A 24,144-nucleotide genomic window follows, 5' to 3' on the forward strand; every position below is an offset into this window, starting at 1 on the left:
TGTATCTCTGACTACAGTCTTTGGTTCAACCAACTGAGCCACCCAGGCGCAATAGTCTTTAGTTTAAAATCTAATTTATCTGATATGAAAATTGCTATCCCAGCTTTCTTTTGAGGCTTATTGGCATGAAAGATGCTTCTCCATCCCTTCATTTTCAATCTGGATGTATCCTTAGGTTCAAAATGGGTCTCTTGTAGACAGCATATGGACAGGCTCTGTTGTTTTCTCCAATCTGTAACCCTGTGTGGTTTTATGGAAACATTTAGGCTGTTCATGTTGAGAGTGATTATTGAAAGATATCTTTTTATTGACACCATGTTGACTGTGAAGTCCTTGTTTCTATTGATTGTCTCTGTAAATTTCTGTTCTGTGTCACTCTTGGGTTTTTTCTTCTTTTATAGAACCCCCCCCCCTTTATATTTCTTGTAGTGCCGGCTTAGTGGTCTTATGTCTCCATCAGAAAGGATGAATACCCAACTTTTGTATCAACATGGACGGGACTGGAGGAGATTATGCTGAGTGAAATAAGTCAAGCAGAGAGAGTCAGTTGTCATATGGTTTCACTTATTTGAGGAGCATAAGAAATAACGTGGAGGACATGGGGATATGGGGAGAAGGGAGTTGGAGGAAGTTGGAGGGGGAGATGAACCATGAGAGACTGTGGACTCTGGGAAACCAACTGAGGGTTTTGGAGGAGAAGGGGATGGAGGAATGGGTGAGCCTAGTGGTGGGTATTAAGGAGGGTGTGTATTGCATGGAGCACTGGGTGTGGTGCATAAACAATGAATCTTGGAACACTGAAAAGAAATTAAAAAAAAAAAAAAAGAAATCCTAACACTGAAAACAACTTGCCAGATGCCTCAATTGGTTAAGTGTCTGACTCTTGATCTCAGCTTAGGTCTTGATCTCAGGGTTGTGAGTTCAAGTCCCACCTTGGGCTTCATGCTGGGTGTGGAGCCTACTGAAACAAACCAACAAAAAACTTGGATACAGGGCGGAGTAAACTGTGGCCTCTGTGGGATGATGGCTTCTTCCAGGTTTCTGGGCTTTTATACCAGTTACTTGGAGAATTTAAACAGGGAGGAACCTTAAAACAGGAAAACAAAATCCGGCCATCTTGTTTCTTAGTTCCATGCTTTATTGGACAGAGACTTCTTGTTTGTGGGGGAAAAAAATCCATTTTTTTAAAAAAGTAAAGTTGAAGGTAAAATGCCCACATATTTTCTAATACTTGACACCCCTCTTCTGAAGGCAAAACCAAGCTGAGTGTTTTCTGGGAACTTTGGATGAATCGTGGTGGCGGCCTTGGCCTCTGTTCTCGTATTGACCAGCACGCATCAGGCCTTTCAACATTATTACCATCTTTCGCTCACTAATTGAAGCTCTTTTCTTTTTTTGTACTTGAAATTCTCAGTGCCTCACATCATAGAAAATAATTTGAATTTAGATTAGAGTGTACTGAAATGTGTTTAAAATTATTTATATGTCCTATTTAATTTGTTTATGTATTTTATTTGGAGGGCTCCCTAAAGACTGTTTAAATTTCAGTGGTATCATGGCTCAGTGATATCCACAGAACAGAGACTAGAACCTTTAATTATAATTTCTGTCAATTTACGTATAATCTCAAGAGTTTTATGAACCAGATATGAAAGTTCATGTTAAGGTCTCCAGCTGGTTGTCTTGCTGTTGTTCTCAATGTTTTGCGTGGCCAATTTTTAACTGCTGAAAGCAATTTGTATATGGTTTCCTTTATAAGAACTCAAGACTAGAGATGTGTGGGGCTCCAGTTCTGGAGAAGACAAAGCAACCGAATTCTTCAGAGACGATGAATTATTCAGTTGTTAGCCACAGTAACTTCTTTAGCTACCATTTTGTGTGCTAATAATAGAAACAGTTTGGATGGGTTCCTCTTGGAATTGAAAAAATCAGGAATGCTTTTTGCTCTTTTCTAGTCTATGCAGAAACTAGAAGGTGATAAAAGAATATTTTCAGTTTCTCACGTTTACTACCTGGGTGAGGTAGTTTTAATTTTTGTGTCTTCTGTTTGTTTTATTTTTAATTTTTGTGTCTTTTAAAGCAAACACGTTTGTTTTATAATTACAATAGCTTGAAACTTAAAAATATACCCCAGAGCAAGATGCTTGTTGTTTTAGTTAAATTACACAATTCAACAAATGGTTTTCTATTTTGGTGACGACTGACAAAAAACGTCTCCCCTTGCCCCCTGGGAAATAAGTAGTAAGTCTGTCAAATTGGGCATAGTGGAGGGAGAAAATCAAAGTCAGTTGCTTCTATACAAAAAAACATGTTATATAATACTTAAAAAGGAAACATGTCATTTCTGGGTTGGGTTGAATGTATATTAATAATAACAAAAGGCATGCATTTTGTTAGAAAATTGGATCAGCTGAGTCTCCCTTATCTTGTTTTAAATCTCATTCCCTCTAATTGGGTTTTCATGTTGATTCTAATCCGGACTGTTGCTGGGAGCCCCAGAGCACACAGTCTTGGCCAGCTCTCCCCTACTCCAGCCCCATTCTAATCCGGTCATATGTTACCGTTCGAGGCAGCCCCCAAGGACCAGTTGTTGCTGGCACAGCAGAAGCTGTGCCCTACCATTGGCAATGACTTTGGGGTTAGTACCAAAAGGAAGTGCAAGGTCTGGCCTTGGAACTGCAAGTAAAGAAGGGGGAGGGCACCTGTCAGTTTCATAGGGCCTTTGCTGGCCAATGTTTTAGAGGGGATGTATGCCCCCCCATTCCGAAGGTGTTCCACCTCTGTATTTCAGTAGTGAATTGCCACTTCCTCTGCTGTCATCTGGAAGAATGACTTAGGATCCCAGACATCTGTCTGATTAGCTCCAGGCTTTGTTGTTGTACCTTGGCCGACTTAGACTCTACCGCATGGAGGGGAGTCTGGGTTCAGAGAGGTGGCTCATTCGGAGGAACATAGAGCTATCCATCAGTTCTGCTTGACTTCTGGCAGAAGATTTACCTTCCTAATTAAGTTCTGCTTAAACAAATAGAGTAAAATCCCAGCTTTATACTTTCTTGGGGACCTGAATATTATTACAGAGATCAGGTGTATCAGCTAAGGGATTGAAACGGGCAACAGGGAAAAGAAAGGATTAAATTAAGGTTAGATGGAAGGCGGTGGTTTCCAGAGCGGTGAGTGACACCGTTAAATTAAGGGCTTGTCTCGCTCTAGACAATAGCAGGCAGGTTTCTCTACCTTGGGAAGCATGGACATTATTTTAAGAGGCATCTTTAAGGTATCAGGGTCTTCACATCATTTTTATGAAGAGCCTAGCCTGTGAAGCAGGCCTGAACACTTAAGGAACATTCTGTCTTACAAGTTTGTCTCTTCTTCATGGCAAGGTCTCTAGCCGACTGGGGCTGTTTACCAGTAATTTGTGAGAAACGTGTGCAAACCGAGAATGCAATATATTTTTTAAAATTTTATTTATTTGAGAGAAAGAGAGATCGCGAGCATGAGAGAGAGAGAGCATGAGAGGAGAGAGGTCAGCAGGAGAAGCAGACTCCCTGCTGAGCAGGGAGCCCGACGTGGGACTCGATCTGGCGACTCCAGGATCATGACCTGAGCCGAAGGCAGTCAGTCACCCAACCAACTGAGCCACCCAGGCGCCCAAGAATGCAGTATTTTAACACCAAGAAATGTAACTACTTCTTTGGGGGCTTACGCGTTGTGATAGCGTGACTGGACATCTTTGCTGGAGCGTGACCACGTTGCGTTCTTTGAAGACATGCTGGTGTTTGGGAGTGGGTTATGGACTGGGGAACATCTTGATTTGGGATTGCAAAAGTACCTTCCAGGACAGACAGCAGAGTGGAAAAGAGTGGTTTTGGTAAGCCCATGGGTGACTCCTTTAGTTGCCAGATTTTACACACTTTCCATTTTATTTCTCATCTTCCAACAGATTTACCTCTTGGTGCCTGGCGTATGCCAGGTCTTCAGTCAATATTTGTTAAATGAAGAATTACTGGATGACTTCTTATCTTTTTGTTCTTGTTGTTGTTTTTGAGAGCGTGTTTGGGAGCTGGAGGGGAGAGAGAATCTCAAGCGGGCTGCACGCTCAGTGGAGAGCCTTGACATGGGCCTCGATCCCACGACTGCGAGATCATGACCTGAGCTGAAACCGAGAGTTGGATGCTTAGTGCCTGAGCCACTCAGAGGCCCCAGGATGAATTTTTAAGAATGTATTTTAGATAGCTTGTATATCTAAGAGTCTACATAGATTATCAAGAGTTGACTTTCATTCATAGAAATGACTCTTCAGTGAATGAAAATAAGGATAAAAAGAAAGCTAAATACTAAATTCTACAGTATTTACTGTTTCTTTACGCCAAGCTAGAGTACCTGTTTCATTAAAAGAAAGAAAGGAAGATTAATGGTGTGTGAATTAGGTCCCATGTCATATGGAAGACCTTCTCTGCCTTTCTAGCCCTCAGCTCACTTCTTTTTTTTTTTCTTTAAGGTTTAATTTACATATTTGTCAGAGAGAGAGATTGAGAGGGGCCGGCAGGCAGAGGGAGAAACAGGCTTCCTGCTGAGCAGGGAGCCGGATGCCGGACTGGATCCCAAGACCCCGGGGATCATGACCTGAGCGGACGGCAGATGCTTAACGGACTGAGCCACACAGGCGCCCCACACTTCTTATTTCTTATGTTACCCAAACTCTCTTGATTTCATTGGATTTTCAAGGTGCGACACTTGAGCATTAGGACTCTGATACTGGGATTCTCCCAAGTGATCCCAGGCAGTACCTTCACTCCTTTTAGTGAGATAAGTGCTTCATCTGCATTCTTCGTGACTCTCAATCACAGTCTTCCAAAGAAGAATTTTACCAAGTGATGGAAAAATAGATGAGCCCTGACTGATCAAGTTTTACCAGAAAACAAACAAACAAAAAATGACCTTTCCTCTGTCTTTGCTTCCAGGGAAGGCATGCCAGAAGGACAGGTGTTTCTAGGGGAAGAAATACCTGTTTAACTTTTTAAAAAGATTTTATTTATTTATTTGAGAGAGAGAGAAAGCATGAGACGGGGGGAGGGTCAGAGGGAGAAGGGGACTCCCTGCCGAGCGGGGAGTCTGATGCAAGACTGCATCTGGGGCTCCATCCGGGGCTTGATCCGGGACTCCAGGATCAGGACCTGAGCTGAAGGGAATCGCTCAACCAACTGAGCCACCCAGGTGCCCTACCTGTTTAACTTTTAGGTGAAAAGGAAAGCACCATAGTCAGCAGGTACTCGTTCGCCATCTGGGTGCTGTGCCTGTGGCATTGTGGGAAGAGCCAGCAGGTTTATGGGAAATCGTGGAGTTTAACAGTGTGGATGGCAGCGTATGGTGAGGTATCCAAGTTAGTGGGTTAGTCTAGAGCTTAACACAGAGTTCAGAAGAAGCCTGTTGCGTACCAAGGTGTAGTGTCTGGTGCAGACCCCGTGGAGGGGGTGGTGATGTCATCTGGGCCCCAAAGGACAGCTGGGATTCAGATGGTTGAGGGCACTCTTACGTAAGGACAAGTGTGCATATTGGAGAGAGGCACAGTGAAGAAAGTGGCTTCTGGGGCATACAAGTTGACAGTGGTGAGAAATGATGGGCTTGAGAAGAAATCCGAATTCCAGCCTGAAGACTGGGGATTGGATTTCATAGGCACTTAAAGACTGTGTTCCATTAGGCCGAGCGGCGTGGAGGTTCATGGAAATTCCTCCCTTCCTGACCTGTCTGATTGGTGAGCTCCCGAATACCCACCTCGCCAGGTTTGGATTGCATCCTACGTGTAAATCTTATTTGAGATCAGATGGAGGAACCTTCATTCATTGATTGATCGATGTCTGTTGGGCATTGATGGGCATCTCTGAAAATGACATACTTTTGAAAAGGTGACTCACCCATACACATAAGCAAGGAATGCCCACGTTTGCCAGATACACTGTTGAGGGTGATCTCTAAAGAGAGAAAATGGTTGTAACTTTGGCAAAACAGCCCTCCTCCCCAGCTAAGCTGGTGTACGAGGGACTCGTGGCGTGCGGGCTATAGGCTTTCAATTTGCCTCTCACCCCCTCTTGCTTCTTCGTGAGTTCCTTCGGCGTATTTTGCCACATCCCGCTGTGCTCTGGCTGTGACTCAGAGCCTGTTTTGGTGAGTTTGGCTTTACAGTGTTTGTCCTTTAAGTGATGTGTCATGGAACAGTTCCAAAAATACGGCCAACTCCAGCAAAGCGGTAAAATCCCACAGTTCTTTTCCCACTTCCTTTCTCTGTAGTGCGGAGGTCATGGCGCCTTGTGAGGAGAATGAAAGGCCCCAGTATGACCCAGGACAGGCCAGCAACTGCAGACTTGGCCCAAATTGGGCACATAACTCCATGAAATAAATGCACAGCCTTGGAGTTGGAAGCACCTTTGGTCATCTCACAGTCGCGCAGCTTAATTTTGCTGATGAGTCTGGGCGTATTGTTAGGTGAGCTAATTGGTGTTTCCTGCAAAGTCATGTGGAAATTTGATGGTTTCTTCCTTAGTCTGATTCTTTTGAACTCTGCTGTCCTTTTGGCGATACTTTTTCTTCAGTTGTGATTAATCATCTGCTGGCAAGAGCTTCTAAACTTTCCTCATGTCATCAAATATTTATTAAGCACCTGCTTCTAGACACTCAGGATCCAGAAATGAGAAAGTTTTCAAAGAACTGGCTTCACAGGCCTTGCGTTTGAGGCCTGATTTGTGTTTAAGTTCCTCCGGCTGATCAGCCAATGAATGACTGTTTCTCGAGTCTCTCATACATCGGACATTGGTCTTGCTCTGTGGGGTGCAATTTGGGCTTCCGAGGGTCCGCCTTCTTGTTGGAAATCCAGAGCTAATCTTAACATCCACAGAATGAATAGAGAATGTGACCTTGGTAGGTGGCTGAAGGCTTGAGTGTCTGGCGTCTCTACAGACTAAGAGGCTGGGGCAGTTCCAAAGAAAGAAGCCGGAGGGTAAGGCAAGGTGGAACCTTCTGGAAGGCAGCAGATTAAGGGACAAGAGGAGCTGCTGCAGAAAGCAGCCTGCAGTGGTTCCTCTTTTCATGGTCCTCCTCCCTCGCTGATCTTTGTGGGGGGTTCATGTAACACCAGTCTCCCCCATGCGTGGACTCTGTAGTAAAGCTGTTGGTTCTGCTAGGCCTCCTGGCCTCCAGCCCTGGCTGACTCCCCGGGAAAGCCAGAGCTGCAGGAGCCCTGTCTGCCCGTGGGAGTCTCCTCCTAACTGGCCCCATGAAACAGGCGGGACTTGTCAACTGTTAAAATTTCTGAGGCTCTTCTCACCGTCTTCCTGTGTATCACTTGATTCTCTAATCCTGCGCAGTTCTAGAATAAATAGTGCTTGTAGTGGCTAGGGTAATTGTTCATCCTTCAACTTGAAAGGAGAAGGAGAAAGTATAATGGATGTGGACATGAATCTGGGACCAGGCATTCTTCAGTGTAAAACGGAGTCTTCTCCGAAATTGGATTTGTAAGTTATTGTTCGCAACACAGAAAACCTTTTCCCCCTAGAAGCCAAGTTCTACGTGCTGATTAAGATTTCCGACTGGCCCACAGCCGTCTGGTTAGTAAGTGTGGCTGAGCTATAGAATTCACACACTAAGTGGCAGACATGACTGTGTCTCTGGGAAAATGGGTTCTGCATTCCAGTTTGGAATGTCAGGAAAGAAGTCCCCTTCCTCTGGTGCCCAGATGCTGTGGCAGCTGAAGAATGACCCGTTCACCGCACCCGTCAAAACAGGCAGCCAGTGTGGCTCCCTGGAAGGTTCTAGTGACTGGCATGTGGGGACGGGGGGCAGGCCGCAATGGCGTCCGGCTGAGCAGCAGCTGTTTCTAGGCGCCCTGCTTCCAGTCCGGGGCTTGGCAAGCCCTTTTAACAAGGGAGATTTCATCTTTTCCTTCCCTTCATGCCTGCTCTCTTCTTGGTGAAGTTATCGAAACCCAGTTATTCTGTCTCTTTCTCTTTTTAAATCTGCAACGGTCCTGGCCAAGATACCTGTGTCATTCCTTGTTCATCGCTCTTTCTGGAACACATAATACTCCATTGAAGAGGGGCGTCTGGGTGGCTTGGTCAGTTAAGCATCACCCTTCTGCTCAGGTGGTGATCCCAGGGTCGGGGCACCCTGCTCAGTGGGGAGCCTGCTTCTCCCTCTCCCTCTGCCCCTCCCCACTGCTTGTGATCTCTCTCTCTCTCTCAAATAAATAAATAAAATCCTAAAAAAAAAAATCAGTTGAGGAGAACTCCCTGTTGTGGAAAAAGTGTTTTTCTCCTAAAGGAGTGCTAACAAGGAAGAACGGAAGCCATAAGGCATTGCTGATGTTGCAGTGGCCCTCAGGGACAGGGTTTGGTGATGTCGTGAGGAGGTGTGAGATGAGGCGTTACTCTCAGATCTTCACTCCTGTCGCAGAAGCTCTATGGAGCTGAACTTCCTGGCTCTGGATTCTGTAATGTCCAGGCAGTCTAGAAACCCCTATTACTTACGTAAAATGACACCATATAAACCCAGGGACAAAAGAACATCGATTGGTTAAAGCTGTCCACAGTTACAGGCCAAGTGCCACTAGATGGTGACAGCAAGATAAAGCCAGAGTTTATAAATAGGTCATTAATTAATCAATTATTTTTAATTGTTTTTATAGAGGGAAGGGGGGAGGGAATGAAGAGAGAGAGAGAGAGAATGTTTTTTTTAAAAAAAAGATTTTATTTATTTATTTGGCAGACAGAGATCACAAGTAGGCAGAGAGGCAGGCAGAGAGAGAGAGGAGGAAGCAGGCTACCCGCTGAGCAGAGAGCCCGACGTGGGGCTCAATCCCAGGACCCTTGGACTATGACCTGAGCCGAAGGCAGAGGCTTCAACCCACTGAGCCACCCAGGCGCCCTGAGAGAGAGAGAATCTTAAGCAGGCTCCATGCCTAGCACAGAGCCCGAGGGGCTCGATCTCACAACCCTGAGATCATGATCTGGGCTGAAATCAAGAGTCAGACGCTTAACGACTGAGCCACCCAGGTGCCCCAGTAGGTCATTTTCAAAAAGTCTGCTTATAAACAGGTAGTAATTACATTAGCTTGTGATACCCCAGACTCACTTTGTTTTGACTGTATACTATCCAACAAATTTCTAGTTCTGATTTGGCTTATCATGCAGATTTCTCTCTTGGGAGAGAGTAATGTTGGCTAGAAGATGGGACTATCCAATCTTATTAATGGTCTGTTTCTTGGAGCAGAAATTAGCAAATTGGCCATTTACTTGATGTGTTGGCCTTTTTTGAACTTGGTTAGAATGAGCCCATTCTCAAGAGCCATGACAATGGAAGACCAGATTCTGGACCTTGGGGACACAACCAACGTGCCTGGTCTGGCCAAAGCCATCTGTCACCTCTCCCTTTCCAGATGGGAAACACAGCTGCAAAAAAAGTGGTGTGACTTTCCCAAGGTGCTCACAACTGCTCAGCAGTGACGAATCTGGGCTTGGAATCACAGTCTCCGGACCCTCATGCTGGAGCTCTTTTCAGAGACCGATCTCATCACAGCCCCACACCCAGGTCTGATCTTGTCCCCTGAATGGCCAAAATGGGCAGATAGGAAGGAAACAAGAGAGGACCGGAGGGCAGGATTTGCTGTCTTTTAAGTGTGCTCCCTATCAAATAGGAAGTTATCATTTAAAACCAGGCACAGTACAAGTGCCATCCACCGCATTCTAGGAGGGGGAGTGAGTGCCAGTGGCTCATGGAGTGCCATGCCATGGAGTGTCACGCCTGAGCTACGGGCATGATTTGGTGCTGACGTCATGACCACTATTGGTGGGAGCTGTGTGGAAGCATCCCTGGTGTGTTCACAGAGCCACCTGGTGACGTATGACTAAGCAGCTCCGATTGGCTTGCTCTGGTGCCCCCTGTAATGACATTTCCTCCAAAGTTCAGGGGTTAACAGTGGCAGCGTGCTCAGCTGGGGGAATTGGAGAATGTGACTCAAGACGGGCTAAGTGAATTCGAGATTTTATTTAGCAGGAACAAGGGAGACATGGAATCTTCTTAAAACATTTAGAATCTGGGTTTTTTTTTTTTTTAAAGGGCCTGAAGCAGAAGCCAGGTCCATGGGGTTCCATTGCTAACAGTTGAGTGATGGAGCCTATTGTGATCACCCCAAACCCTAAATTAATTTGAACTGGAAGTCAACTGAACGGTCCCGAAGCCCTGTGAGGTTAGAGATGTTCCCCCTGTTCTGAATGAGTATGCGGTGTGGCTTCTTCCCTGAACAAGGATGTGGCCAGGGCCACCACCGGTTATCTCAAGTGGTGAGAGCAGGGTGCCAGGGAGCAGTTTAGCATGGCCCTGGAAGCATGGGCCGGACCCCCACGTGGGCGACCCCTCGCAAGGTGGAACTGGCAGCTCAGCGCAGCCCTGCCCTGCTTCTGGCATGGTGGAGATCAGAAATGTTAACATGTACGGAAACATTTAGAGATTAAATGTCTTGTGGGGGGCCTGGGTAGTGGAGTCAGTTAGGTGCCTGACTTTCGGTTGAGGCTTGGGTTGTGATCTCAGGGTTGTACGATTGAGCCCTGCGTTGGGCTCTGCACTGAGCAGAGAGTCCGCTGGAGATTCTCTCTCCCTCTTCCTTTGCCCGCCCCCCCTCCAAGGGACACACTTTCTCTGTCTCTCTCAAATAAATAAAATCTCTTTTAAAATTTTATTTTTTAAAATATTTTATTTATTGGGGGAGGAGAGAAAGAGTGAGAAAAAGAGAGAGGGACGGCATGAGCAGAGAGAGGGAGAAGCAGAGTCCCTGCTGAGCAGGGAGCCCAATGTGGGGCTCGGTCCCAGGACCCCAGGATCATGACCTGAGCCGAAGGCAGAGGCTTTAACCCACTGAGCCACCCAGGCACCCTAAATAAAATCTTTAACCAAAATAAAATGTCTTGTCTGAGTTCAGCTGCTGATGTAGAATTGGACCTTAGGTAATCTTATGTAAATTGGCCAGAAGTCTCTTGGATAACATCAACAGTTAACTCATATTTTGCACATTATATGTATTATATACTGCATTCTTAAAATGAAGTAAGCTAGAGAAGAAAATGTTAATAAGAACTCATAAGGAAGAGAAAAATACATTTATAGTACTGTGTTGTGTTTATTGAAAAAAAAACCCACGTGTCAGTGGACCTGCGCAGTTCAAACCCATATTGTTCAAGGGTCAACAGTACTTAAAGAGAAGAAAAAACAAAACCCATCTTTCATGAAGTTTCAGCTCTGTCTTTAAGATTTTATTCACTCATTTGACAGACAGATCACAAGTAGGCAGAGAGGCAGGCAGAGTGAGAGGGGGAAAGCAGGTTCCCTGCTGAGCAGAGAGCCAGATGCGGAACTCGATTCCAGGACCCTGAGATCATGACCTGAGCTGAAGGCAGAGAGGCTTAACCCACTGAGCCACCCAGGTGCCCTGTTGTTGATATCCTTGAACTCCGCCTCATCCCACTGTGGGAGCGGGACCTTAAAAGCATCTAGCAGTATAGCCTGAGAAGCAACCCTTTCTTTCTTGTCTGCATCACATTTGTGGTCAATGGAGGGAGGGAATCCTGTGGTTCATACGACCTTGGCAGATCCAACTGGAAACTAACCAGCTAATTTCTGGACCCAAATGGTAGAGAGAAAGTTCAGCTCATCTGGGACTCCGCTTCATGCCATACTAAGCAGGCTAGTGAGGCTTGCACAGAGTGGCAGAAGATGAAAAAGGACAGGCGGGGCAAATATGCAAATTTGCATTTCCTTTAACAAGCCCCAGTGCTTTGCAGATAGGAAAGGGGAATTGCTTCTCCATTTTGTATGTATAAATGGTAGGAATTCGCCCAAGGCAAATGGCCTGTCCCACAGCCTACTTCTCCTTGTTCTCCCCATGCCCACTCCACGTTGGACAATTCTGCTCCTTCCCAGCTGGGATACGATGTTCACTACCATGCAGTTTGAGGTTTGGAAGGGTGTGGTACTGTGGACAGGATTGCTGGTTATATTTGCTTTTTCCACTGCTCGCAAATCATAGCTCTTAGGCTTTGCTTTCTGTACTCCGCCCTAGAGGCCTCTTCCAGCTCCTTCTGGTGTAGCTCCTTGTGCTACAGAGCAGGCTTTTAGAGAGAACAGTGTCCCTGGGTAAACTCAAGTGTATCGGGCTTTTCCAAAAAGGAAACTCTGTATTGTTGCGGCAGCGCCCCTCCAGCAGATGCAGTGACTGACTCTTGCTGATGATGTACGTTTCATTTTCTGATCAGGTGATTTGTCCTAATTCCAGCCAAGTGCCCGAGTGAGTGAATAACGCCAGTGTTGGCACATACGGGCAGTCAGTCAGCCTGGAGAGGGAGCAACAGAAAAAGAAAGGGACAGGTTTTTTATCACTGCTTTTGCTCTCCTGCCTTATTCTGCTGATATTTATTTCTGCTTCTTATTTCGGACTCTCCCCATCTTCACGTGCACACACATATTCATGCTCCCATTAAGAATTATGGGCTAAAAATGAGTGAATATTTTGCTTTGTTAGCATTTCGGTGTGCATGGCATTAACACTTCCCCACCGATGGGCCCTAAGGGACGTTCAGTGAATCTGGAATCCTCTGGGATACTAGGTTCTTTCTCCAGGGTCTGTCATATCTTGTTCACCCAGACTTTGGCATCCTGAAACAGAATGCCTAATTATTCCTGGACAACTTTGAGGTTTATATTGGACTGCAGTGTCATTTGACTCCTGACTCTTGAGTAAAGGGCTCATCAGAGCCCTTTACTAAAAGTAGATTAGTGTGTCATTTGGTTTTTTTTTTTTTTTGAAGATTGATCGATCGATTGGTTTGAGAGAGGGAGAGCACGCGTGCGTGCATGTGAGTTGAGGGAGGGGCAGAGGAAGAGAAACTCACACGATCCTGAGATCACGACCTGAGCCCAAATCAAGAGGCGGCTGCTTAACCAACTGAGCCACCCAGGCGCCCCTAGTGTGTCATTTTTAGATGTGATTGGGCTCCTCGGTCGTATTGTTTTGACTGCAGAACATTCGTTGATTAAATGAATAGCACAGTCATGAATCCCGGAATAGGCAGACTTCTCTAGGCTCGTATTTGCATACAGTATCTAGGTTGATACTGTTTCCCAATTTGAAAAAAAATGGCTACTATATATTTTTGTTCTAGAGACAGAGTTTAAGTCTTGAAGAATATGTACACAAAGAAGAGAAAATTTTGCCTTGACGTTGTCCCAGAAAACACACAGATTAGGAATTAATTGGGCCCATTACCAATCTTGTCCCACACAAAGAGGTACATTTTATTCCCATCACTGCATCTGGGAAAAGAAGATTCAGACTTCTAGACTTCCTGGAATGAAATGTTTTTAGAAGGTGCATTTCTATCCAGGATGTGGGTTTCCCATAGATAAGTATATCTACATTATTGGTTCGCAAATTCGTGGATTGTGCCTATGTTCGAGGATGCTTCTAGTTTCAAATACATGTATATGAGACTAGAAGAATTGTCCATACATTTTAATACATTGAATACATTTATAAATCAACAATTCATTTGTATTTAAAACAACAGCTGACTGGTGTCTTCACTCGGGACAGTGGCCTATCAGAATGAAGGCAAAGTGAAATGTTGTATTTATTTCCTGTTTTGTTGCTGACAGTAGAGTACTGTTAGGCCAGAGGTCCCATCTGAAAAAGTCCCCTGAGGCCAGGAAGAGCTGGCACAGGTTCAAATCCATGAAGATAGGCTGAGAGGGGCAAGGTCAAACAGCAGAAACCAGGCACTGAGGCTGGGAACCAAAGGCAGGCCTTGGAAAAGTTTGGGTGGCATGGAGTTGGGATCCCAGGCCATTGGGACCCAGTGGGTGGCAGCGGGGAGGACGGGGAGCAGAGGAACAGGCAGTGTGGACAGTGGTCCTACTGAATCCAGTGATTAAAACGTGCACTTGGAAACGTGTCAGAAAGGTTCCGCCCCCTTCTTCGCAGACCATCAGTACGTTGTGTAGGTGACAGTTATGAACTGTAACCCATGCATTCGGGTTTTCTGGAACTGGCCTGAGGGTTGACATGCTCAGGTCGGATGAGCGCATTTGCTTGTGGGTTGTGCTTCTTAGCTTGGCTCTCGTTTCCCATCACCGCTGCGCTCTGACTCACCGATGGCCTCCCACATGTCATTAGGTGGCTCAGCTGCTGCTTTCACTTCTCCCAAAGGTGCACAGAGGTTTGGGTCTCAGCTTGTACATTTTTGTCTCCCAAGAGCCAGAGGAAGTGGCCGTTTGCTAGTTTGGTTTGCTGAGTTGAATACTTACGGTGTCTGACAGTTTCAATTTCCTTTCTCATAGGTATTCGATCCTGATGACCTTTATTCGGGGGTCAACTTCTCCAAGGTTCTGAGCACACTTTTAGCTGTCAACAAGGCAACAGAAGGTAAGCAGGCTTTGTGATTTATGAGTGGCGCGTGACATGTTTGGATCCACGGGCTTCTCATTCCCCTAGGAGCCAACTGTGGCCAGGACGGTTCGATTGGGGTACATTTCTCCTCTCCTGGCAAATAAATCCCAGTGGGGGTCACATGCTTTACTTGTCCATGGAGTAGGATTTTGACACGCCTCTCACAGATGTTACTGCGACGCCCTTCATACAAGGATAAGAACCAAGAAGCTATTTTGTTCAAAGCTGTGGAATAAGCCCCTGAGTGTTACAGGACAGAAAGGAAAAGGAAAAGACAAGTTCTCTTTTTCATAAACTTCACAGAAGATAGTTGTTACTTCCCTGTCTCCCCTACTGACATGTTTTTCTCAGATTTTTGTATGTGTTTCTCCATGTAAAGGAAGCCATCAGTAACCTTGCACTGGAAATGAAACCTCAGGCTCCTAGTGAATGAAAAAAATCCTTTTTTTAAATTATTATTTAAACCTTTAATAACCACCACATCGGAGGTACTGGATATAAATCTTAAAGAATGTAAAGAAAATGTGGATATCTTGGAGTATAACTTCACTCCTTCTGCAAGACAGCATCTTCTTACCTACAGCTGGATGGAAATCACCAGAATTAAAATGCGTTGAGAAAAAAAAAATGCATTGAGCCCTTACCATGGGTCTAAAACAATTCTAAGAGCCATCGGTGGGTTCATCTTTTTTTTTTTTTTTTTAAGATTTTATTTATTTGACAGAGAGAAATCACAAGTAGATGGAGAGGCAGGCAGAGAGAGAGAGGGAAGCAGGCTCTCCGCCGAGCAGAGAGCCCGATGCGGGACTGGATCCCAGGACTCTGAGATCATGACCTGAGCCGAAGGCAGCGGCCCAACCCACTGAGCCACCCAGGCGCCCCAGTGGGCTCATCTTTGAAACAGTTCTAGGGGTAGGTATTATTAATAGGTCCATATGACAGATAAGGGAAATCAGGCCCGCAGTTGCCCAGTTAGCAAGTGGCAGAGCCGGGATTCAGACCTGCATCAGATGGAGCCCCGACCCTTAATGCTGGAGCATGGCTCTTGGGGTTCAGACTGTTGGAAAGTCAACAGGCTGTGTGCCCAGCACTGCCAAGCGCCACAAAGGAAGTGTAAGATACAGTCCCGCCCTTGAGAAAATGTCTATTTAGGAAGGCTCCACTTCCCCACGTGAGACGATTGGCGAACAAGAGCAGACAATGTAGTCAATGCCAAAGCTATCAAGTAATTACCATTTTAGTGAAAAGAGCTGTATATAATAGCAATAAGTGTAAAAATACTTCTCTGGAGTTGTTCTTTTGCTATTTGGGAAAAAAAATGCTTTTGAGCCATTGCAAGGCGCGTAGCAGAAAGTACAGCTAATTCAAGGAACTATATTTAACACACACGACAAGCACCCAGGGCTGGGCAGGGAGGATCGTGTAATTCTAACATTATGCCATACAAATTATACGTTCTTTTGCCAAACTCTGCTAGCAGGTTTTACAGTCTCTTCCCTTGCCACAGATATTTATAAAATATAAGGAGGTGAAAGTTAAAACATCAAGGAAATTACTTGGATACTGAGCTTGTCGCCTAGGGAATGTTTGGGCTCTAGACTTTTGCAGTTTATGTCTTTTAAAAATAAATGGAGAGGAAAAGAACCCTCATTTGAATTGTCAAGAAGCTAGCTACTCTCTTTTGCACGCTGTCAGCATACGGAAAACATCCAGCTAGGGCTGGTCTGATCGGATTTCACGAGGTTTCAAGGAAGGGAAGATTCTTGAATTTGAGTTTTTCAAAGAAGGATCCTCCGTGTCAAGATTGCATCTCTCCCCGACACACGTTCTCTCTCCGATTCTCCTTCTCTGGGGCTCCCACCCCACTGACCCCACCCCCAGCCCCAGGCTGGTCACAGACGCCACACATACTGCTGCCTACGAGGACGAGAACCACCCAGTTAAGGGCCAAAACACAAAGAGAGAAGTTTGAAATATTTCAAAGTAATAAGAGCCACAAACAGCTGTTTGGTACCCAATATAGTTCTGCCTTGGATAACAGGGCGTACTGTTGCCGCTGGTTCAAGAGGGGCCAGTGGTAGGGAAATGGGTTAAGCGAAAATGTGGCTTTGTCGCTGTTTTTCATTCTACTGGACAGCGATGGCCAGTAAGGTTACGCAGGAGGAAGCTGGCCGCCGGCATGGAGGGGGAGGGTGGTACGGAATGAAATGCACTTGGCACGTCCCTAGCCGCAACCGTGCAGCCCCGGGAGCCTTTGATGATGTCCCAGGAAAGACGGCGTGCTCTGTAGCTGTGTTTCGGACAGGAGCAGTTCGCTTTATCTTGCCTTTTCTTCTTTTCACAGATCAGCTCTCAGAAAGACCATGTGGACGTTCCTCTTCTCTTAGTGCTGCTAATAGTTCTCAGACGAACCCACAGGGAGCAGTGGTTAGCGCACCTCCAGGCCCGCAAAGGCAGTCCAAGGCAGTGGTAAGTGCAGAACCCGATTCCCCTTGCCCGTTCTAAGATCCGTCAAATGAGATCCCCTGACCCGGTTTCAGCTGCCTCGGTGGTGAAACAGCTGGCCTCTGTGGTGAAACAGCTGGCCTCTGTGTTGGGGGCCTTGCCCCCAGAATGACTCTGGAACCCGGCTGCCAGTTCAGGCCTGTGGGGGTTGAAGCCCTGGAGTTCTTCCCTTTCCTCGAGCCGAGTGAATCCCTTCCTGCAGAAGGCTCTGCAAATGGAAGTCACTAGAACAACCTCCTGATGGTGGTTTCAGTCCTTGTCTCTTTCTTGCTCTCATTATCCTGATCGTCATTTTAGTTTTTCTCTTTGCATTCCTGGGGGGCCTGTGAAGATCTCCCACATTGGCTGTACCCGTTGTCTTTGCATTTGGTCTTAATGGGAGCGTTTATCGGGGAGGAACCGCCTATCTTCTGCTCGTTAGAGACTTTGTTCCCTGTCAGAAGCCACCCACTTGCTCTAAGCCATCAAGAGCTCTTGCTTCCAAAGCACTTTAACTACTTCCAAAGCGCTTAACCTTTTGAGATCACGATCCCTTTGAGGAGCTGATGAACACGACAGTTCCACAGCTCTGGGACCGTCTCAGATTGTGTGCAGAATCTCTTGCCTGTGAACTTCAGGGGGGTGTGTTTTGGGTAAAGGTCCGTTGTGCTCATCAGCTTCTCGAAGGCACCCATGACAGCTTAACGACTCCCCACTCAGGTAACGAGGGGGTATTTGGTGTTTGCCAATGACTAAATCTTAGCCACTTTAAGATATTCTTAGCCATGGGGAGGTGGGTGGCAGATTTTATGGGTAGATTAGTACCTAATCTTGGCTGTGTAATTGTGTAAGACCGTGTCTGTGTGTTGGGTAGAGGCGGCTCATTTAAATAAGTACCTTCAGATAATACAAAATACACATGCTCTTCCGAAGGGCTTATTAACCAAGCCCCCCCCCCAGCCACCTCCCACCGCATCCCACTCCTTAGCTAAAAACTCAAAACTGAGGGAGAACCTGGGGTTTCACTTTACTGGCCTCCATTCATTTAATTTCTGCCCCTGCCCCATTTAGGGGGCTGCTTAATCTGGTGTGGCTTTTGTTTCTCTAGGAGATGACGGAAAATGGAAGCCATCAGTTGATAGTAAAGGCAAGATTCAACTTTAAGCAGACAAATGAAGACGAGCTGTCGGTTTGTAAAGGGGACATCATTTATGTCACCAGAGTTGAAGAAGGAGGCTGGTGGGAAGGCACATTAAATGGCCGAACAGGCTGGTTCCCTAGTAATTATGTCCGAGAAATTAAATCCAGTGGTAAGTAGATCTTTTAAAAGCCTGTTTCAGTGTGACTCTTGTACTTTCTTATGTTCCTGCTGCGATGCTGGTCGTTTTACTGGGTTCCCAGAAACTATTTGTACTTGCACGTGCGTGCCAACAATAAGGGTGGAAGAGAACTGGGGGAGAAAAATCTGTGATTAGATATTTTGAAACAGTGTTGTATTTAGATTACATCAAGACAGCAAAAACCTAAAAAAGCCAAAGAACTCGAAGCTCAGACAACTGTTCTACCTTAACTATGTCCCCTTCTGTTTACTAATTCTAGCCGGTGGAAGACAGTGCACAGTCCTTCCTGCCGCTCCAAGACTCACCATGGTAGAACACAATAATAAGAGAGGCCATGTGCTAACTTCCTTTTTTTAGCCCTAAGCTCTTTAAGCAGACCTAAGTCTAAATGCCTCCGGGATGTGTTCGAGAAATAACAATAGTAGGACTGCAAGCTGTCTGGCTGCTTTTATTCTGAAGAAGATTTTCCTTAACTCCTTGCGTACTGTTAACTGCTTATCCTCTTTCATAATAATATCCAGAGAATGCAATCTAATAATTCTTCAGTAGTCCTTCTAGAACTTTCTTAGGTAACCTCCTTGCTTTTTTATTATTTAAGAAAGTAGGCCCTGCCTATATTACCAAAGACCCCTGATGTATAAAGATATACACAATGCAGATAACATAGTGTTCACTTATTCACGTTATTATATCTCTTTACTTCCCCAAAATATTCACCCAAGGGCTCCTTTGAGTGGTTAGCTCTTCAGTGCATTTTTTCTTTCCTAGATGTCTTGTTTTCTTAATGCCTCAAAATTAATGACTGTATTAAATGACTGTAATTATAGGCTCATTGTAAATGAATTAAGACATTACAGAGATATATAATGTAGATAATATGAATCTTCTTTGCACCCTCCCCCAGATAACCACTGCTTGGAGTTTTTTTTTTTTTTTTAAGAATTTATTATTTGACAGAGAGAGACACAGCAAGAGAGGCAACACAAGCAGGGGAAGCAGGAGAGGGAGAAGCAGGCTTCCTGCTGAGCAGGGAGCCTGAGCCCGAGGCAGGGCTGCATCCCAGGATCCTGGGATCATGACCGGAGCCAAAGGCAGCTGCCTAACTACTGAGACACCCAGGCGCCCTTGTTTGTAGTTTTTTTTTTCCCCTAAAGCATTTAAGAGAAAGTTTAGTTTTCTGTATTGTGTGTTCATTTAAGGGTGGCAGGGGTCTGGGAGAGGGCATCTCCTTTAATGGAATAAATGTCTACTAACAGATTTATAATTACATGTGTATGTGTAGACTTTTTAGCACTTATTTATTTGCTTATTTATTTATTTGACAGACAGAGATTACAAGCAGGCAGAGAGGCAGGCAGAGAGAGAGAGAGGGAGAGGCAGACTCCCCGCTGAGCAGAGAGCCCAATGCGGGGCTCCATCCCAGGACCCTAGGATCATGACCTGAGCTGAAGGCAGAGGCTTTAACACACTGAGCCACCCAGGCTCCCATTCTTAGCACATTTTAAAGATTTTGTTTTTAAGTAATGTCTGCACCCAACATGGGGCTTGAACTCAAAACCCCGAGATCAAGAGTCACAGGCTCTACTGACTCAGCCTGCTGGGCGCCCCTTATCACTTTTCATTACTCGGAATCACGACGTTTCTCCTGAGCCCTGAAATATTTTTCCGCGCCTTGCTTGGAATTTCCTTGGTTTTGATGATCCTTGCAGCTGATACTTACCTCTTGCTACAGCTTTCAGTAACTGAGCTGGTGGTCAGGGTCTCTAACTTTCCAGATTCACACTAGCTTTGTTCCTTGATTCCGTGGCTTCATCTGCAAAATTAAAAGCCACAGCACTTGCTGCCTTGCCTGGGAATCCCAAGCATTGTTGGGAGGACACAGGAAGTGGACAGACAGCATGCCTTCACCGTCACGTCCCTCACCGACACGCCTCGTAGCACAGTCTGGCTGTTGGTTCCAGGCTTTAGACCCTTCCCTTCAAGTTTCTCGTAGATTCTCTTTGGTTTGGAGCTCAGTTAAGGACTCTCACGACAAGCTCTGGCTGATCTGAGCACCTAGGTAACCCTCAGAAGCATCTTACCCACCCGTCAAGGATAGGTCTGGACAGCGGGGGCCAGCAAGCCTGCTAGTTAAATGAGACCTCACTTAAACTCAGTAACCAGAGTGATTCTTTCTAAACAGAACTTGGGTGATGGCTCCCCATCTGAAACAGAGTAGAAGCCAAGGTCATCTCACTGCTCTCCGAGGTCCTCCAGGATTTGGCTTGCTGGTGCCCCTCTGCCGTCCTCTCTGACCCTTCTCCCCCTCACTCTACTTCAGCCACACGGACACCTGCGTCCCTGGCTGTGCCTCTGCCTGGGACTCTCTCCCCAGATCTGCATGACGGGTTCCCACATCTCCTTTAGGTCTTTGCTTCCTTGTCTGCTTCACAGAAGGGCTTTCCCTGGTCATTCGAGGAAATGGAACCTTATCCCCACGGCCCCGCTCCCCTCCCCTGCTCTGCTTTTTGGTTTACTGTTTCTGCCTAATGTGGTATACATGTGCTGATTGATCTCATTCTCGGTCTATATCTTACCATTACAATGTACACGCCATGAGGACAGAGGTGTTCTGTTTTGTTTAGGCTCAGGAAATCTCCGGGAAATGAATGATTACGTGGGGCAGGCCATCACGTTGTGTTTGGCTTGGTCACTGAGGGTCAGATACTGGGTAGCCACGATGCTGTAATAGTCTGTCCTCATGGACCCTGCCTCCAAGGACCTGACAGTCTAGCGGTCAAGCTAAGTGTGGATGTAACCAACTGGAACAGGATGGCACAAGATAGGTAACACAGGCAAAGCTCTGAGTCTAGGTAAGGTGCTGTTAGAGCAGTAAAGAATTGACTCTGTTAACAATAACCTGGGGGCGGGGGAGGGGGTAGCCCTTAAACTGGGTCTTGAAGGATGCTGAGAAGCTTCTGCAGTAGAAGGCTGGAGGGCGGTTGTAAGTTAAGGAATGGAAGTCAGAGGGCACGGGGTGGGTGGTGCGGTGACTGGGGTCGAGGGGAAGGCAAGTCGAGAGAGTGGGGCCCTGGCCGGAGCCACATGAAGAAGGGTGTCAGCGAAAAGCAGGGGATCGCCTGTGGTTCCAGGGCCTGGATGGCGGAGAAGAGGTGGGGGTACTCAATGAGGGTGTGGGGGAGCCAGCCCAGGCTCTCGCTGAGAGCGAGGCAGTCCAGGTCGTGGTATGGGCCACTTTCGCGATAGTGGAGCGGAAGAAGTGGGTGGCTGCAGTAGACACTGTTAAAATCCAATCGAGAAAACTTGCTGATGACTTGTTATGAGCGAAAGGGAAGAGGTGAGTATAACTCCAAGTCTAGGGGTCCAGCTTGAGGGTGAGCTCTTTAAGGGCATGTGGCGTTCCTTGCCACGACGGGCTGTCAGGCAGAGAAATGAGACGAGTTTTGCTCTCGCGTTCCTAGTCTAGTACGGGGCAGGTGAGACCTCCTCGAATGTAGTAGGATAAGCTCGGTGATAGCGTGAAGTGCAGGGCGCTGGGGAGAGCGGTGAGCTGAAGAGGGGAGCCTGACTCACAGGACGTGCCGGGCGATGGGGTCTTACTCCTCTTTGTCAGGAGATGGTTGACTCGTGCTGAACTCCATTAATAGAGAGGAGAGGGTGAGGAGGGTGTGTGTGTGTGTGTATGTGTGTGTGTGTTTCTGTTGGGTGGGTGGTCAGCACCGAAGTAGAGGTGCCAGAGAATCCTAGTTTGGATGATTTCCAGCAGGTAGTTGTCCTTACGGATGAAGGGTCCGGGGGAGAGCGAAAGGCTAGAGTTGAAACCGACAAAAAGTGATGATGAGGTGGAAACTCCGGAGCAGATCGTCAGTGGACGGGGAGTGCGCTGTGCGTGGGGAGATCCGAAGAGGCTTCATGGAGGAGGCGGGCTTTGAGCTGAGCGCGCAAAGGCATGGAGGCTATGGGTAGGCGCAGATGAGGGGAGAGGACAAGCCAAGCCACAGTGATTGGTGGGGACAGGACAAAGGCCACACAAGTTCGATGCTGTGCTGTTTCGTGCTTGGTCTAGAAAATACCTGTCAATTTTTCATTTCTTTCCACGAAGCTCTTACTGATGTATAAGCTGAGGAAAGAAGATTTGTCTTTAAGGAGTTTTTAAAAAACGATTCAGAGGTGAAATACATCTCTCCTAGAAATGAAACTGTCCATTTCGAGTATTAAACCTGGCGGCCACACAACCTTGTGGGTCACTGATGAAGTTCAATCAGGCATGGAACTAAAGGACTCTCATGATCTCTGTCTACTTATGATTGGGTCAGACCTGTAACACTGAGGTCACTCCAATCTTCCGTAATTGTGACCAACTTATTCATGGTACCTTTGGGTACCTCCTGCTCCTTTAGACGGACTTTGTCTATTCCTTTGTGTTCTCTTAAAAACAAAAGCAACCAACCCTAGCCCCGGGCAAACCCTGGCCCTGCAGATTGCTGGGCTGTGGGAGTTCTGTGCACAGTTTCCTTCCCTTGAGCCTTTCGCCAGACAAGAGCACTTTGTGCTCTGGTAACTGCCCTCGGGGAGTGGTATTTTAAGTTTTAGAATCTGCTGTAGCTTTTGTCTAGGAGATAATTATGGTCAAAGCCCTGGGGGCAGCTTCTTCCCTCTGTTCAGGTCGAGGCTGGTTTCAGAGGTCTCGTGGAGCCACCAATCTCCCACTGTAGAAACTTTAGAAATAGCATATTTGAGTATGTCGCTCACACACACGTGTAACTCCTTTCAACGTGAGCTTGAGGCTGAAAGATAGAGTAGGTTTTTGTGACCGTGAGGTAAAAGCCTCTCACCAAGGATGATGGAACCTGGACAGTGGTGACATTATGAAGCTGTTGTTCCCAGTCCTGCTTGTGTACCTCTCAATTTCTTGTTACATGAGAAAAATAAACCCTAATGTGAACAAAAGTATTTTTTCCAAAAGATTTTGTTTCATGAAAAATACATGTATGAATAACTTAGTCATGATATAAACTACAGAAGCTTTCTTAAGGGCCTTTGCTCCTCTGTGTGGGTCAAATACATTATAAATAAGAAAATTAGCCACTGATACAATTTTCAGTCCTTTACTTAAAAATCAGCGGTGACCTATAAAGTAACACGTTATTTATACCTTAGAGAAATTTCTGCCAATGCATCAGGAACATGGTGACTTTTCTCTCTTTTTCATTTTTGTTTTTGTTACTTAGGGAAGAGCTCAGGGTTCTGTTAACTTGGTGTTAAAATTTTCCTGGCAGAGTTTCCATGCCAAGGAAGTATTGAGGCAAGTATGATCAGAACAGATATTTTAGGCAAATTCTGTCTTCTGCCACTGGTTTAGCAAAAGGGTCATTAAATCCTTCTTCTAAAACTTCTTATTAGCAGGTAAATATAGATATCAAATGCGGAGATTAGGTAGCATTCTAATTAAATTTGTATTAAGGCAGATTACGAAATGGCTCTTCCTACTGATTATAAACCAAAACTAGGATTGAGCTTTATATTTAGATTTCCTGTTGTAGTCCCCTGGGTATGTCCCATGGATGTTTTGTATCCAGAGAAACTAGTTGTCACTAGATGTCTTTTTGTTCAGTATCCACCACAGACAGTAGGATTGGGCGCCCCAGCAAGGGAGGGGAAGGAACCCGAGGTTAGTTGGAAAGGAATCTTTACATCAGAATTAGGAGGGTTTCTTAGGGCTCTGTCTGTGTGATTTGCTGCTGTTCGAGTTCTCATATGCCGGATAACCCAATTGAATTCTTCTCTATGCTCAGTGATGTCAGTGATGGGATTGGATTGAGAGAGACCACCTTGCCT

General features: G+C 46.0%; 1 protein-coding gene across 10 annotated transcripts in view; it reads left to right on the top strand.

Moving 5' to 3' along the window:
• The window catches only part of ARHGEF6 (Rac/Cdc42 guanine nucleotide exchange factor 6), a 128,631-nt gene that overhangs the window by 45,929 nt on the left and 58,558 nt on the right, over positions 1–24,144 (top strand). For all 10 annotated transcript variants that reach the window (XM_082717606.1, XM_082717612.1, XM_082717609.1 and 7 more), the window contains 3 exons: positions 14,374–14,458; positions 16,827–16,951; positions 18,075–18,276. In XM_082717606.1, coding sequence (XP_082573732.1) covers positions 14,374–14,458; positions 16,827–16,951; positions 18,075–18,276 — 412 coding nt within the window. The remainder of the gene's footprint in view (positions 1–14,373; positions 14,459–16,826; positions 16,952–18,074; positions 18,277–24,144) is intronic.

The sequence above is a fragment of the Mustela nivalis genome, assembly GCF_964662115.1.
Source record: "Mustela nivalis genome assembly, chromosome: X".
Lineage (NCBI taxonomy): Eukaryota > Metazoa > Chordata > Mammalia > Carnivora > Mustelidae > Mustela > Mustela nivalis.